The sequence below is a fragment of the Vicugna pacos genome, chromosome 27 (assembly GCF_048564905.1).
Source record: "Vicugna pacos chromosome 27, VicPac4, whole genome shotgun sequence".
In the NCBI taxonomy this organism is placed as follows: domain Eukaryota; kingdom Metazoa; phylum Chordata; class Mammalia; order Artiodactyla; family Camelidae; genus Vicugna; species Vicugna pacos.
Window position 1 is genome coordinate 14,485,672 of NC_133013.1, and position 16,126 is coordinate 14,501,797.

At 43.4% G+C, this 16,126-nt stretch overlaps 1 protein-coding gene and 1 long non-coding RNA gene across 4 annotated transcripts in view; one reads left to right on the top strand and one right to left on the bottom strand.

Annotated features, from left to right (window-relative positions):
• SLCO3A1 (solute carrier organic anion transporter family member 3A1) overlaps positions 1–1,962 on the bottom strand; it is a 263,922-nt gene extending 261,960 nt beyond the window's left edge. For all 3 annotated transcript variants that reach the window (XM_072950745.1, XM_072950744.1, XM_072950743.1), the window contains exon 1: positions 667–1,962. In XM_072950745.1, coding sequence (XP_072806846.1) covers positions 667–846 — 180 coding nt within the window. In that variant the 5' untranslated portion in view covers positions 847–1,962. The remainder of the gene's footprint in view (positions 1–666) is intronic.
• Positions 401–15,724, top strand: LOC140689710 (uncharacterized). The gene is made up of 3 exons (XR_012064766.1): positions 401–669; positions 14,731–14,796; positions 15,078–15,724. It is a non-coding gene; the product is annotated as an uncharacterized lncRNA (long non-coding RNA).
• Positions 15,725–16,126: the final 402 nt, after the last annotated feature.

Here is a 16,126-nt window from a genome sequence, read left to right on the forward strand (position 1 = left end):
AACTACACAAACTCACAGCTGCTCTCCAGGTACTGTAACTTTATCCCAGACGCTGAGAGATGGCTATTAGGATATTAAGTGGGAATATGCCTCCCCTCTCCCCGCCCCCCGCAGCCCCGGCTCGGATCAGGGCCACACTCGGGAGCATTTTACTCCAAACTGTTAAATCCCTCCGTAATTGGCGGATGGAGAAAGCGCCCGGAGAAAATGATGCATAATGGATTTGTTCTCCAGGCGGATGGAATGGAGAGTAGAGGACGCAGGATGCTAACGGGCTTTTCTTTCCATGTGCAGGTCCCCTGAAAACCGCGATACCTTCCTCTCCAGGAGGGATCCCGAACTCACCCTCTGGCTGTGCTTTCAAGGTGGGAGAGGAATGGTTTCACGCCCACCTGCCCGCCGCCTCTCCTCCCCGGGTCCCCCCAGCCCCCGCCGGCCGCGCGAGCAGCTGCCGGCATCCGCGGTCCCGCCGGCTCCCGCTCGCTCGGCAGCCCCGGCCGGCAGCTCCCCCGGCGGCCGCCTCTGCACCACTCGCCAACCTCCACGCCGGGCGGAGGTCATGCCCGCCTGCCCCCAGCGCCCGGGCTGCCCCCTCGTCGTGCCAGCCGAACGCCTGGGAACCGGGCTGGGAAGGGGCCCCACGGCGGAGTTGGCACGGAAACTCACCAGGTAGGCGCCCACCGTGCCCTGCGCCAGCATCAGGGCGCACTCGGACACCAGGAAGATCTTGATGTTGGAGAAGCAGGACACCTTCTTTTTCTTCTTCTTGTTCCTCTGCGCCTCGTCCCCCTGCAGCTCGCCGCTCCGGCCGCCGCCCGACGAGCCGCCCGGCTTCTTCCCCTGCATCCTTCCCCCGGCGCCGCTGCCGCCGCTTTCCCGCTCGCCCCGGGTGTCCGGGCCGCTGCCGGGCGGGGGTGCGCGCGGCGAGGCTGCGTGCTGTCCCCGCCCCGGGCCCGCGGCGGCCGCCCCCGTCCTGCCGGGTCTGGAGAGATGGAAGGCACGGCTCCTCGCAGCCGCCGCCGCCGCCGCCGCGCTCGCCCCCTTCCTCCTCCTCCTCCTCCTCCTCCGCCCTCCCCTCGCCTCCTCCTCCGGCTCGGGCTGTGCCAATCACAGGGGCTCCTCGCGCCGCCTGCCGCCGCCGCCTCGCCGCCCGCGGACGCCCGCCGCTGCCATCGCCCGCTTCCCGTCGCCCTCGGGCCGCGCCGGCCCTCGCCTCCCCTGCTTCTACTGCGAGGCCCGGGCCTCGATCACCGCTGGCTGTCCCCGCCGCGCCGCTCTTCGCTGCCGGTGCGCCCCGGGAGAGGTGCGAGGGTACCGGCCTGGGGCGCCAAGCGCGGCCCTGCGGCGGAGGCTAGGAGGGTCCTGCTGCCCGAGGGACAGGGGAGACGGGGAGTCCTTGCGGAGTAAGGGAGGGGGTGCCCCGAGGGAGGAAGGCGGTGCCCGGCCCCTAGATGGCGCTGCTGGGCTCGGGGCGCCGCCGCGGACACTGGGTGGTACTGCAGAAGGAACTCGGGGCCGCGAGATGGGGCGCGGAGGCGCCCCCGCTGGGCGGGGACCTAGAGCTCCGGCATCGGCATCGGGGCGCTAGATTGGAGAGGAAGGGCGGTTTCTAGGAAGAGAGAAGACTGAGTACCCAGGGAGGGGTTGGCGCGCTCCCTCCCCCTCCGCCCGGGTATTTCTGGGGACAGATGCTGCGCTCTGGAGCGTGGGGAAGTGCCAGAGGTCAGAGCGGCTTGAAGTTTCTGCAGGCTGCCGGCCTCTCCTCCTGCTCTTCTGGGCCACTGGTTGTGCCTAAAGGGCCCCAAACCGAAAGGAGGAAGGAACGGAAGAACAGCAAGAGGGAGTTCCATTAATCTGTCGGGAGCCGCACAGACCATCAGTCGCCCCCAGCCACGAGTGTCCGGGTGGCTGCAGGGCCTCAGCGACCCCAGCAGAGGGCCTTGTCCAGCCCAGCACCCGCATCCTCAGGAATGATACAGCCACTAGGCTGGAGCCAGCGGGAGGCGATTAGCCTTGGTCCCCACCCCTCCTCTAGCTTTGTGGCCAGGGCCACCTTCCTTGGACTTGGCCTTGGCCTGAATGCCCAGGCCCCGTGGCAGCCGCTCTTTATAATCATTACCAGGAGTTGGGACCACAAGGCACTACCGGCCGGATCTGCTAGTCCTCAGACAGCTTTTGGAAACTAAGAGGACTGAAAAGGACTGGACAAGTACCAGGAAGCATTCAGCATCTTCCACCTGGGCCACTGGGAGCTCCACCAATCATGTGAAAAGCCTTTCCTTAATAACGGTGTCAAAGAAAATGATCCACTCTCCTAGGCTCCCGTGTACCAAGGCAGGCTTAAGTTGGAAACTGAATAGCAATTAACACTTTCATAATTTTTACTTACTCCCAAAGAACTTGAATGAGAATGGATGCTGTAATGACAGGGGTGTTGTCCTGCAATGCCATTTAAATATAAGCTTCTGCATCCTTGTGTGGTCCAGACATGATCTCACCTTTCAGATGCTCCCCTCCCCTTGTCTGGGCTGTCTCCTATCTGAATCGGCTGCCACCACAGAGGTCTTTTTCCATGTTCCCCCATTCTGGTCATTATCAGCTATACCATTACCCAAGAGTCTGTCACCCTACTGCAGCCCCTTACTCCCCACCCCGTCCCCTCACTCACAGCTGACTTTTCTGCAGGATCTTTCCTCTCACCCACTGGAGTGATCTCTCCTCTCCATCACTCCTCCTTGAGAAGACCCTTGAGCTAGCTCCCTTCCCTGCCCCCGAGACTGTGAGCTGCAAGGCTGAGCTGAGACGTTTTACTTGTTTCTGAGCAGTGATCCTGTTGTTGAAATAGCATTCAAAGTGCAGTAGAGTCTTTGAGTCTTATTTACATACTTTGTAATAACCAGAGCTAATATTTATTGTGTGCTGACTCTGGCCAGGCACCGTTTGTTCTAAGAACTTCACACACATTTACAGTTGAACTGGCAGAACCATCCCCTAAACTGATGGTATCATTACAAATAAGGAAACAGGCCCAGAAATGTTAACTAAACTTACCAATGTCACACGTATCCAGTAAACAGAAGGGCCAGGCTTTGAAACCAACGTGTCTTACTATGACAGCCCCAGTTCTTAACTCCTTATTTATCTTCTCATTTATCCCCCACTGATCTGTCTCTTGGGAAGGGTGGAACACGTATTGTTCCTATTTTAGAAATGGAGACTCGGAGACGTGAAGTGACTAGTCCAGTGTCACACAGCTCAAAAGGGACAGGACTTGAATCCAAATCCGGCTCTCTTTGTCTATACTACCTTGCCTTGTGTACAATTCAAAAGAGGCATAGGCTTTTTTAAGCTTTGACCATTTATTTTACATAAAATTTAACCGCCTTTAGAGAAATCACTTTTTTTTTCACTGTCAGAGAGAGGATTCAGGATTAGGGTTGTCAATTCCTCTTACAATTAACGTTAAGTAGCCATGAAAATAATCCAGTGTCTGAAGCCTTATGAATTATCAAAGTTGGCCTGAAGGAAATCAGGCATCAGAAAGAAGGAATTGAACATGCTCGCTTCTCTTCCTTCTTGTTCGTCCTTTGTTTACCTGTAGGTCTGGGTTCCTGGAATGACGAGGTGGGTTTACAAGCAGCAGGTGCTCTACTTGGCTTCCTGCCCATGCAGACAGAGGGGCAGCAGAAAAATAGTAACTGTCTTTGTGTCCGTACAGCATGTGACTGCTGATCGAGTGCTTTGATGTCCCATATCTCACTCAAATCTCACAACAGGGAGAGCAGACCTCATCATTCCCGTTTTACTCATAAGAAAGAGCAACAAGTGGCTCTTTGGAGCCCACAGCTAGCTAGTGGCAGCAATTAAAACCTGCCTTTTCCACCCCAAATTGGCAGAGCAGCAAGGAGGAAGGAGATTAAGAAAGGGTTTAGGCTTCCCATGATCTGTGGCGCCCTGTCCAACCAGCCTCTGAAATGGACAGTTGGCCATCCCGTGATAGCAAGGCAAACAGCGTAAGCCCCACCCACCAACTGGGTGACTCTAAATGTTCCCTGGGAGAAATAGTGGGGCTCTCATTTCTAGACTGGAGCCTTTTCCATTCATCCATCTCCCCAGTGGTGGAGGATGGATGGAGAATCAGTCAGTATGAACGACTCTACAACCCTTGTGATTATTTTGGCCTCTCAACTACTTTTCAGGGCTAGGTGACTTTTCTAAGTTAGATGAAAACATTGCTAACTGAGACTCTGGTTCTGTGAGTCCTTACATTGCTGACTACCAGCGGCATTCCAAACACTGAGATATCATGCACTCTGGAAATCTGATCTAGGGAAGCATAAGGAAGATTGGATGACATAGGAAGATAAACTGGCTTTTGATTCCTAAAGTATTAATAAGCTTAATATATATGCTTAGTGATTAGGATCTGGAGAGCTTTTCTCCCCCAATTATCAATTCATCTCTGTAGGAGAGAAGTGGGTTAACTTCATGGGGATGGGGGAAAAAAATGACAATATCTTCCACTGTTACTGGGCTGTGACAAGATTTCACAGCAAACAGCCTCAATGTAATTCAACACAATGAGAAACTGTTGTTCAAGTAATTCACATGAACCATCTTTTGCCCGCTTCAATTTCGTTCACAGGCAAATACAAAGTTGAAAAGTAAATACAAAGAATGATTTCTGATTGTCACTGGGATAGAAAATAGATGCTTAGATTCTCACCCTATGGGTAGATTTTTTTTTTCCTTTTTCTGAAAATACACCAATCATATATTGTGACCAGCCAAGGATAGAATTGGGGCTAGGCCAACATCTTTGGCTTCAAACTACTATTTGGGCTGAGTTGAAGCTTATTTCCTCTTCTTCAGAGTTTTTTTCTCCCCACCCCTACTTTCCAGTTAGCCTGATCCATATGCCTTTCTATGATACAGCCTGTGTTTGCTGTTTACTATATCCATGGTTCTGTACTTTTCATTATATCTCTTAATTTGAATATACCCTAAAAACTCACCAAAGAAGTGAAAATTATAAACATCAGTGTAGATGCAATTTTTAAAAAGGTGAATCCAAAGTCCAAGTGGAGAAACAGAAGAAAGGAAAAAAATAAAACTAACAAAAATTGGAGAACAGTTATCAGAAAACTTGGTGTTTAAAAATGTGTTCTATTTATGGAAAATGAGTTTTGAGATAAAGGAGAAGGAATAAAACTAGTAAGTATCTATCAAAATTAGTGCATTTGGTGAGCTCATCATTTGCTTCCTTCTATTGATATTTATGTAAATAGAATGTGTTTATCCAAATAGACTGTTAGCTAAAAAAGGGTGGGGAGAGTGTTTTACTTTAAAAAAAATAAAGGAGCATTTGTCTTGCTCAGGGTCTGACTGGCCTTCTGCCAGGAAACTTGATATTTATGATCAGGATAGGAAATGACCCAGAAGGGGTCCAGGTTTACAGAAAACTCCCTTCCAGAACTTCTCCCCAGGAACCCGTTTCTCCATCCCAGCAGCAACGATGCACACCTTTCTTGCAGCAGGAATTCTCCCCATCAACACTTCTCACTGACCCCATGCCTTTACTTTCCTCTCTCAGAAAAGGAATAGCCCAGCTTTGCTCCCAGGCTCTGAAGAATGCACACCAACCTTTGTATTTTAAGGATGGGTACCAACAGCAACTGTGGGCAAGTGAAATTAGGCAGCACTGAAAATATTGGAAGGCCCCTCTGCGTCTCCAGCAAAGGAAGTATGAGCCTTAGAGGTTAATATTATGTCAAAAGTGTCATGGGTCCCATGACCAGCAGAAAGTGGCCACAGCTGTCTGCCTTCGAGAGGGGCAGTGGGCTCCAGCCTGTGTACCCTTGGTACGTGTGGGGCAACACAGCACTTCAATTCTCAGGCTGACTGAAGAGATGAAGGGTTTCTGGAGCACATATATGAAGACTATGAAAGAAAATCCACCAGGTGTAGCATGCCCCGAAACCCTAAATCCAGAGAATGAGTAATCGAGAAATCATATACCGAAGAGAGACAGAGGAGGAACACATCTTAAGTCAGTTTCCTCCCCACACCCCAGCTTCATCACTCTAAAGCCTTTCCAGTTCCTGCAGGCAGTCTCCTCCCTTACGGAGGGACAGCTAAGGAAGACCAAGGAGTGTGACACACTGAACAAGAGGGTCACAATCTCTGACTGCCTGTTTGGTGATTGATGTTCACTCCCTCAACCCCAAAATTTACATGTTGAGGTCTTAACCCCCAGTAGCTCAAAATGTGATTGTATTTAGAGGTTGTGTTTGGAAAATGATAAATATCGGTATAGACGCAATTTTAAAAAGGTGGATCCAAAATCCAAGTGAAGAAACAGAAGGAAGGAAAAAAACCTTTAAAGAGGTAACTAAGGTAAAATGAGGTCATATAAGTGGGCCCTAATCCACTAAGACTGGTGTCTTAATAAGAAGATGTTAGGACACAGAAAACACAGACAGAGGGGCGACCACGTGAGGACACGGGGAGAAGACAGCACCTGCAAGTTAAGGAGAGAGGCCTCTGAAGAAAAGAAACCTGCTGATGCCTTGATCTCAGAATCCCAGCCTCCAGAAATGTGAGAAAATACATTTCTGTTCTTAAGCCACCCAGTCTGTGACATTTTCTTACAGCAGTCCTAGTGAACCAGTATACTACCTTAACCCTGTCCCCAGCCCTGCCCCTCCCCCTGTGGTCTGGCCATAATTAACTACTTGAAGTCCCTTGGGCTCAATGTGCTTTCTCCTCCAAACTTTTGCACCTGCTCTTCACTCTGCTTGGAACATCCTCACCTCCCCGTTTGTACATTCACACCTACTAGGACCTTAAGATCCAGCAAGAATGTCACCTCCTCCTGGAAGCCTTTAAAGAGGACCTTCTCCCTAATGCCCTCCAAATTCCCCCACTGCCTGCTTACCACCTACATCTCCTTACCACCTATGCTAGCCTCTGCTCTAGCATTTAGCTCCCAGGCTCTGGACCTTGTTGTTTATCTATTTCATATATAGCAGTTTGTATCTGGTAATTAATTAATCTGCCACTGTTGAGGGCGCTCACTGAGCTTCCTCCTGACTACTCTCTGATTAGTGTTTTTCATCTCCATATTTCTGCCCCCCAGAAGAGCCAGGCCCAGAGTGGTCAGTAACTAGTCTTGGGAAGAGAACAAATGAATGAAAATAAAGAAAAAGTAACTCTTCCCTACCTGATACTTCAGATTCTAACTGAATTTGAAAAGGAAGTTGACAGATAAGAATTGGATTCACAAAAACTACAACCAAAGTTGTAGAATTGAAATCTGACTTTAAAGATCAGAATCGAAATTGCAGAACACCAAAACAAGTGATATGGAATCAAGCTAGAGAAGTTTTCTATCAAAGTAGAGAAAAGAAACAAAGATGGAAAATATGAGAGAAAAGATGGGTGACTTGGTAGATCAAAAATAGACAATATATGGATAAAAAGGACCCCCTCAAGGAAGATATAACCAGAAGGAAGGTATAACCAGAACAAATGATGTTGCTGCAATATTCAAGAAGAATAATGGAAGAAAAATTTCAAGCTGAAAAAAAGAAGTTAAATGCACAATTTTAAATAGTGTATCATCTCAGGCAAAATTAATAAAGAAAGATGCACAGTTCAATATAATCTAGCAAATTTGCTTGAATATAATGAATTTTTAAAAGTTCTACAAATACCCAGACAAAATGTTAAGTCACTTATCATCAAATGAAAACAGGCTGATTTGAGAATGCTTCACAAGACTGGGTACCAGATGATAACAGAGCAAAGCCTAAATGGTACCATGAGAAAATGCTGATGATTCAAGCTAAAATGTTGTTAATTTGCAAAGAAAACAAAAAAGACATTCTTAGTTATTCTAATCAGAGGCTCAAAAAAGATACCACCCATGCACTTTCCTTGAAAAATTTACGGAAAGATAGGTTCGAATGGAACAACATATTCATTAAAGTCAAAAATTCAAGAAAGCAGAAGTGGGTTCAAAAACATTGTGACAGTCCCAGCTAAACATACAGAACGAAGTTCTTAAAAAATGCTGTAAATGGAGTATCAGTACAGATGGAAAGATTTTGGTGGTGGTGGTGATTTCTTAAAATAAAATAACTGAAAATAAAACTATTAATGAATAGATGTATAATTCTAAATGACATTGGCAAAGAATAGGGGGAAGAAGGGTATGTGAGGAATCAGAAGGGTACAAAATTCCTCATCTTATTGAAGAAGGAATCAAAATTATTATATTATTTACGAATTTGATAAGTAGAGAATTTGTGCATTCAAATGTGATTTTGAAAAACCTAATCAGAAGGGTTCAAAAGAGAACATACACTTATAAAAATGGGGACAATAAAAACTAAGAAAAATTGTAATGCTGGGAACAAAACAAGATAACACAGTGGTTCGGATCATGGGCTTTTGGGTCAGGGAAACCTGGTTTTTGAAAGTGGTTCTGGCACTTACTAATGTTGGCCTGGAAAATTTACTTACCTGCTCACGGCCTCTCTTTGTCTGTAAAACTGGAATAAGATGTACTTCATAGTGTAGTTGTGGGGATTAAAGGAAATCTTTAAAGAAATTAGTCCGATGCTTGGCCTAAACATGAATCAATACCCGTGTCGTTGTGGATTGTTGTCGTGGTAGTTAGCTCTCGTTATCACTTACAGTAAACAGCGGAGCAGGCTTGAATCTCTCTGCCTGCCCCTCCCCGAGGATGCTCTCCTGGCCCTGTTTTCCTGCCTGAACCCATTCCTCAGTTGTGTCTGATTTTCCAAAATTCTATGATTTGAATCCTGTTCTGGATTTCTGATCAGTTCTGCAGACTTGACATTTCCATTGCTCCTTTCTTTGCAAGACGAACTTGCCTGTGTGACCAAATATGAGTTTGTCCTTTTTTTCACGCCTGCAGCTATTTCTCCTGTCAGTGTTCAGACTCAGTTCCCCTGAACCCTGCCTGAGCAAAATCCATAGATATCCCAAATGATAATCCAGGACAAGACGATGGACGGTTATAACAATAAATTTAAATGACTTAACCTCCTCTATTAAAATGGTAAGATTTCAGGATTGGGTTAAGAAAACCCATTTATGACCTAATCCTAAGAAACATGTCTAAAACAAAAGAACACAAGTAGATTAAAAATAAAAGAATGAATTAAGATTTACCAGAAAAGTACAAAGAAAAAAATGAAGGTATTATTATAAAATACACACAAGAATGGATAGAAGGCCAAAAACTGTCAAATGAGTCAAAGCATGGACAAAAATGTGCAGTCTTCAATGAAGATATCAAAGGAATATATATTTTAAGCATCAAGTTCATAAAGGAAAGGTGTATAAGAAGAAATGGACAGAATACAGTTATTTCATTCAAGCCTTTTATAGAATGATTGGTCTTTGAAAAAATATGTAACAAAATAGATACATTTCAAAGGATTTGTTCTATAATAATTAAGATGTATTTAAAAACAAAACCAAGGGAAACAGAAAATTTTCTAAACATAAGCATAGAAAAATAAACAAAGTTTTAAAAATAGAAATGTTAAAATTGATACACAAATTTAAGAATTTTTTAACACAACTAGAGAATATACAAATGTAAAGAGAGAAAATGAAATTTGCAAGTGGAAAGGAAACATAAAGATAAAAACAGGAAAATTTTAATAAATACAAAAAGATTATTTAAAAATACTATATTAATAAATGATTATTTTCATGGCAAATTTTACCTAACCCTAAGATAATTACCTCTAAAGATGTCCCATTGTCTGAAAATTTCTCTACTGATAACTTTCAGACTTTCTCAAAGACAGATAATTGCATGTTAGATGGTTTTTTGAAGTATAAAAACAAAAGATGAAAACATAAAAATTCATTTTATGAAATCAGCATAGCACTAAAATAGAACTGTCAAAGATAGCACAACAAAAGAACAATTAATACTATTATAATTTTGCAATGACATGTTAAATATTCAGTGACATGATGAAAACCAAAAAATAAGTAATATTATCTTTCTTAATGACATAGCGGTTCTAAAGTTCATACAGAAGAATGAATAGCAAGTAAAAAATAAGAACATATTCAATGAGGAATACCTGGCAGTTAGATTAAAGAGGCAGGTCCTTCTAGGAATTAAAATATATTGCAAGCAACATGACACAAAGCAGTGTGGTACTAGTTCAAGAACTGGCAGACGGATTGATGGAATAGAGCAATCAGCCTTGAAATAAACTCTGGTGTGTATTCTAGCTCAACAAAGTGAGCACAACAAGAAGGTGGGAGAGGTTATTCATCAACTGGTTGGGAAATTGATTAACTCAGACAACAGCCTGACCATGCAGCAGCCCAAACCAAAAACAACAATAAAAGCAGGTAGATTAAAGAACGATACATAGACAAAAATAGAAGTGGATGATGATCACCTCTCTGGAGAAGGAAGGGCATTCTAAGCATAAAAGCCGTGGAAGTAATTACAGAGGAAAAGCTAAATAGATTTGACAGTTACACAGTTAGTACTCCTCCACATCATTCACAACAATAAAATCACAACTTGGGAAAAGTAGTTTAGCATCAGGGCAGAAGGATCATATCAGTAAAACATGAAGCACTCTTGCAAATCAGTAAGTAAAACTCGAATACCCTAAAAGGGAATATGGGCAGAGGACCCACATAGAGAATTTAAAGAAATACAAACTCTAACATGTAAAAATATTCACACTCATGACTAATCAAACAAGTACGAATTAAAACACATACAAGATACATTTGATTTATCCACGAAAATGGCAAACCATTTTTTAAAGAACATTTTTCTGTGCTGGTAAATGTTGGATAGAAAGTTCCCCTAATAAATTGCTGGCAGAGGTATGAATTTGTACAGACTCTGTGGGGAGGGATTTGGAAATCTCTGTCTTCGGAAATCGGACAGGTCCATTGGTTCAGCAGTCCCCCTCCAGTGAATGTAGCCCAAGAAAATAGAGACATGAGCAGAAATAGAAGTACAATGCTTTATTGTTTCATGTGTATTGAGTAATTGTTTATAATACTGAAAAATTGGAGAAATTGCATATGTTTGCTAATACGGGACTGGCACAGTAAATTTACACTTTTAAGAGAAGACAGTATTCAGCCTTTTAAAAACTGATCCTTTAAAAAACATTGTAAGAAGGGGGAGCTGCTCTTAATAAATTAATAAGTGAGGAAAAAGAGGATTCCAGATTGGAGGTGTATTACAATCCAATGTTTGTTATACACACACACACACATACACATCATATTTAGGACCATGTTTCAGAGTCAGAGTTAGACTCCCTGAATTTGAATCACAAGTCAGCACCTACTAGTTTAAGACCATGGATAATTTATTTAACCTTTCTAAGCCTCCATTTGCCCATCTTTAAGATGGGATAACAATGTGCTATAACATGGTACCTGCCCCAGCATGTTCTTATGAGCACTGGAAGAGTTATGTGAGATCACGTGCCCAGCATGTATCCTGGCTCATAAAGGGCAGATTTTACACTCATATACATTCTGAGTTACCATTTAAAAATAAACATGCATTAGGATTACAATTTTTTAAAATTGTTCATCAATATTAAAAAAAAAGTATATATACCCTATTATTTCTGGATCTAAATTGCCTCATTTAATGGGAAACCTCCAGCAAACTGACATTTCTTATGCTCCCTGTTCCAGCTCAAAGGCATAAAATGAAACTCAGGCTGCTGCCAAAACCAAAGTCCATCCTGCAGAGGTTATTTTGAATAAGAGATCATGTGTAAGTCTGTTTCTAATCTCTATTTTCTAGCTCTTCTCTCTCTAAGCAAGTGTTCCCCCATTCCCTTGTTCAGAGCCCTCTTCCTAAGTAACAAGGTGAAAGGGCGTCTTTGGCACAGCTCACAAGGTGGTTGTGACCCTCAATCCCCCGCCCAACCTGTGGATGTAGCCGGAGCAAACTCTTGTGGCGTTCCAGATCTTTTGAACCAAGGGATCAGTAAGTCTGGCGTTAACAGTCAAGGAAGATCCTCCTTGTGAAAAAATGTAAGAAGACCTGGATTTCTAGAAGGAAATATACTAACAAGGCTGAGACAGGGGAAAAGGTGCTCTTATCCTTTCAATGTTGTCATTAAAGAGACTACCCAGAAACCACATACTTCTTCCTATATTAAAATATGCTGGAAGTCAATGGATGAAAACTGTAGGGGCAAATATAGAACTGACGGTAGAGGAAATACAGACAGAGAAATGTGGTGTCCTCCAAAGCTGAATCCAAACAGAGAAGAGTCCTCGAGATGAGTGAAGCCAAGCCTTTCTTCCAAGAGCAGACAATCAACATGCCACCATCCAGACCAATTACTCCTCAGGGGCAAGAAACACTTAGGTACACTTCCCAGGGTCTGAGAAGTCATCTGGGATGAGACTGGAAATCAGTGTGGTAAGGGCCACAATGAGATGGAGGAACAAAGACCAAGGGCTCAGAGTTCTCGAACGACAGTGTGACACTGAGACAAGCACAAAAGCCAAAATCAGGTCCACAACGGTGAAAGAAACAAGGTTCAAGCTGAGGTCATTTGTTCCAGCAATAGACTAGAAAGTCTTAGAGGTCGATAAAAACTCATGGTACAAGAAAAGTCAAATACAGTGAGTTAATGATATTAATAATATTAGAGAAAAATCAATGTGAACTCACCATGTTAAAAAGCAATATTTTTCCTGCCAAAAGTATCTCAATACTAGTATCATTTTATTCACTGCCTCTTCTCACATCAACTCCTAAATGCCCAAATGTGAGTCTCTAATACTTCACTGAATGGAACTAGCACTCTTGGCACACCTGTGTACACACACACACACACACACACACACACACACAGAGTAGAATGGGCCTGGAATACCATATTGTTACCAGAAAGCAGAGATCCAAGGGACACTGCCGAAAAGACAAAAGAGCCAGCTTAGAGGTCTCCCACTGACCAAATCGTTATTTGAGCATGGAAAAAAGGTACAGTAATTGTGACTATTTGAAAAATGATGAGTTTGTGAAAGACCATAATTTCATAGTGATATTAAGAAAAAAGTTCAGTTAATACTAAAGGTAATGAGGATGAGCATAGAAGTTTGGCTATAAAGGGACCTGTTTAATTTTGTAAATTAATTTTAATGAGATGAGGTTAACCTAAATTGGTATTTTATTTCTTCTGTTAACTCTGTTTGCTCTTAAAACAGAGACATGAAATTAAAGTCTCTCCAGGTAAGTAGAGAAGGAGAAATACAAGGAACAGTTAAGTGACCAAATTACCCTGGGGAAATACATAGAACCAAAAGCAAGAGGGACTTCCTGGCACCAGCGCTCACACATAGTAACTATGCAAAAAGGAGCTTCAGACTGGGTTCCAAGATGACTCAAAACGGCCAAATGTCTTTAATAGGAGTGCTCATGGCGCAGCCTCAATTCTGCCTTTCCTGGGAGATGAAACCTCTAGATAGCTCCAGGGATTATAATGAGGCACCAGTGAGGCATCCATACATTGGAAACAATGCCAAGAGACCTGGTTATCGCAATGATGGGACAACGGGATGCGTCGTGCTGGCCAAGAAAGACTTTAACTTTTGATGGGGGATTTCCAGTCTACTAAAAACTAAAATCTGTGGGACAAGCATGGACCTAATTTTTCTCTTAATTGATGTAAAAAGAGAAGATTATCTTAAAATGAAAGTTTCAGCCTGGATTTTTGCCTAGGTTTATGCCATACTCAAGAATTGAGGGGTGAACCAGATCCTGTAACCTTGACTCTCTGAATTGATACTCTTTTTCTCTTTGGTTTGGGTAAGAATACTATAACCTTGGGAAGGTTTTTAATTCAGATCTGCTATAATTTTGGGAAGTATGGAAGTGGTATTAAAATAATAAAAAAATAGACAACAAACTAGTGGTTACCAGTGGTGAGAGGGAAGTAGGGGAGGGGCAAGATGGGAGGGAGATTAAGATGTGCAAACTACTATGTATAAAATAAATAAGCTACAAGGATATATTGTACAGCACAGAGAATATAGCCAAGATTTTATAATAAATTTAAATATAGTATAATCTATAAAAATATTGAATCACTATGTTGTACGCCTGAAACTAATATTGTAAATCAACTATACTCCAATAAAGTAAAATCATAAAGAGATAAAGAAAACAAGAGGACAGTTGAGGAATAGGTTTAGGTAGAAGTATGGTAACTTTTTTGGTAATAATCATGTTTGGGTATGTTTTATTTGTTGTTTGACGTGTTTGAAATGCTCAAAAGAATGTCAACTAGAACAGGGAGTTAAAAAATGTCCTTTGAAAAAAATGACACATGAAGAATTTTTATGAACCTTTCAAGGTTAGTTTCTATTTTCAGGTTGGGGAGCAGGAGCCAGATCATAATGGGTTGAAGAGTAACTACAACAGAACTAGAACATTGGGACTAGGTTACAGCAAGTGAGGCATTTGCCCTGGGGGTGAAATGTAAAAATTTAAGTGGGTGCCAAAACACTAAATAATCGAGATTAATAATATTTTTGAGGCAGTATTTAAAAACAATCAAAATTAATGCAAACAAATTTATGATAAGCAAATACCAACATTTTAGACATTGACAGGGTGGATATTAAAAGAATATGGACAGTAGGTTCTTACGATGGGCTCTCTTTCCAAAGCTGTCTGCGTGCAAAGAAACAGAGAAGTTTTGCTAGGAAGGAACCCGCAATCCACAATCCACGAAGGTGAGTTGCCTGGCTGGTTGGTTGGTTGAAGACAGGAGAATCTGGGGTGTATTTATATGCCGAGGAGGGGCCCTACGCCCTTTCCTTCCTCGTCTGGCTGTGTAATTTCAGGGAGGTAGAGGAACTGGGGCGCTCCAGAAGGAGACACAGGGACACACTTGCTGGTACCGGGGTTGGGGGAGGAAGGGGGCGCCGTCATGGGGGAGCCGGTGTCCTACCTCAAATGCCAAGCGATTCTGTCCTCCTGGGTAACACACAGGTTTTCTTATCCTTCTTTCCAGGCTGCGGAGGTGTGAGGAACCCCTCCAGACAACCTGACACACCCTCTCTGCCCTCTCTCTGCCTGATGAAGCGAACTACCAGGAATCTCGGCCCCAGGCACACTTTTCTTTTCCTGAGCTCTTTTCATTTTGCCAGGGCAGCACTCGGGGGAGGGAAGGGGAGAGAAACCCTACACCTTGTTATTGGACGTGCATTCTGGGGACCAGCAGCCTGGGCACCACCTGGGAAGTTGCTAGGACTCAGGCTCTGCCTCATTGAGAAGCCCCACTTCTGCCTCTGGTCTCAGACTTGCTGCATATTACAGACACCTGGAGCGGGGAGCTGTCTTCAGCAAATGCTAATACCTGGTTCTCACCCACCCAGATCCTAACTTAATGGGTTGTCCTCACCCTCCTGTACCCGCAGCAGGGGCTGGGTGTCAGAAGTTTTAAAAACTTCTGAGGGTTTTTTTTTTAATTTTTTATTGATTTATAATCATTTTACAATGTTGTGTCAAATTCCAGTGTAGAGCCCAATTTTTCAGTCATACATGAACATATATATATTCATTGTCACATTTTTTTCTCTGTGAGCTACCATAAGATCTTGTATATATTTCCCTGTGCTATATAATATAATCTTTTTTATCTATTCTACAATTTTGAAATCCCGTCTATCCCTTCCCATCCTCCGCCCTCTTGGCAACCACAAGTTTGTATTCTATGTCTATGAGTCTATTTCTGTTTTGTATTTATGCTTTTTGTTTTTAGATCACATATGAGCGATCTCATATGGTATTTTTCTTTCTGTTTCTGGCTTACTTCACTTAGAATGACATTCTCCAGGAGCATCCATGTTGCTGCAAATGGCATTATGTTGTCAGTTTTTATGGCTGAGTAGTATTCCATTGTATAAATAAACCACATCTTCTTTATCCAGTCATCCGTTGATGGACATTTAGGCTGTCTCCATGTCTTGGCTAGTGTAAATAGTGCTGCTATGAACATTGGGGTGCAGGTGTCATCCTGAAGTAGGGTTCCTTCTGGATATATGCCCAGGAGCGGGATTC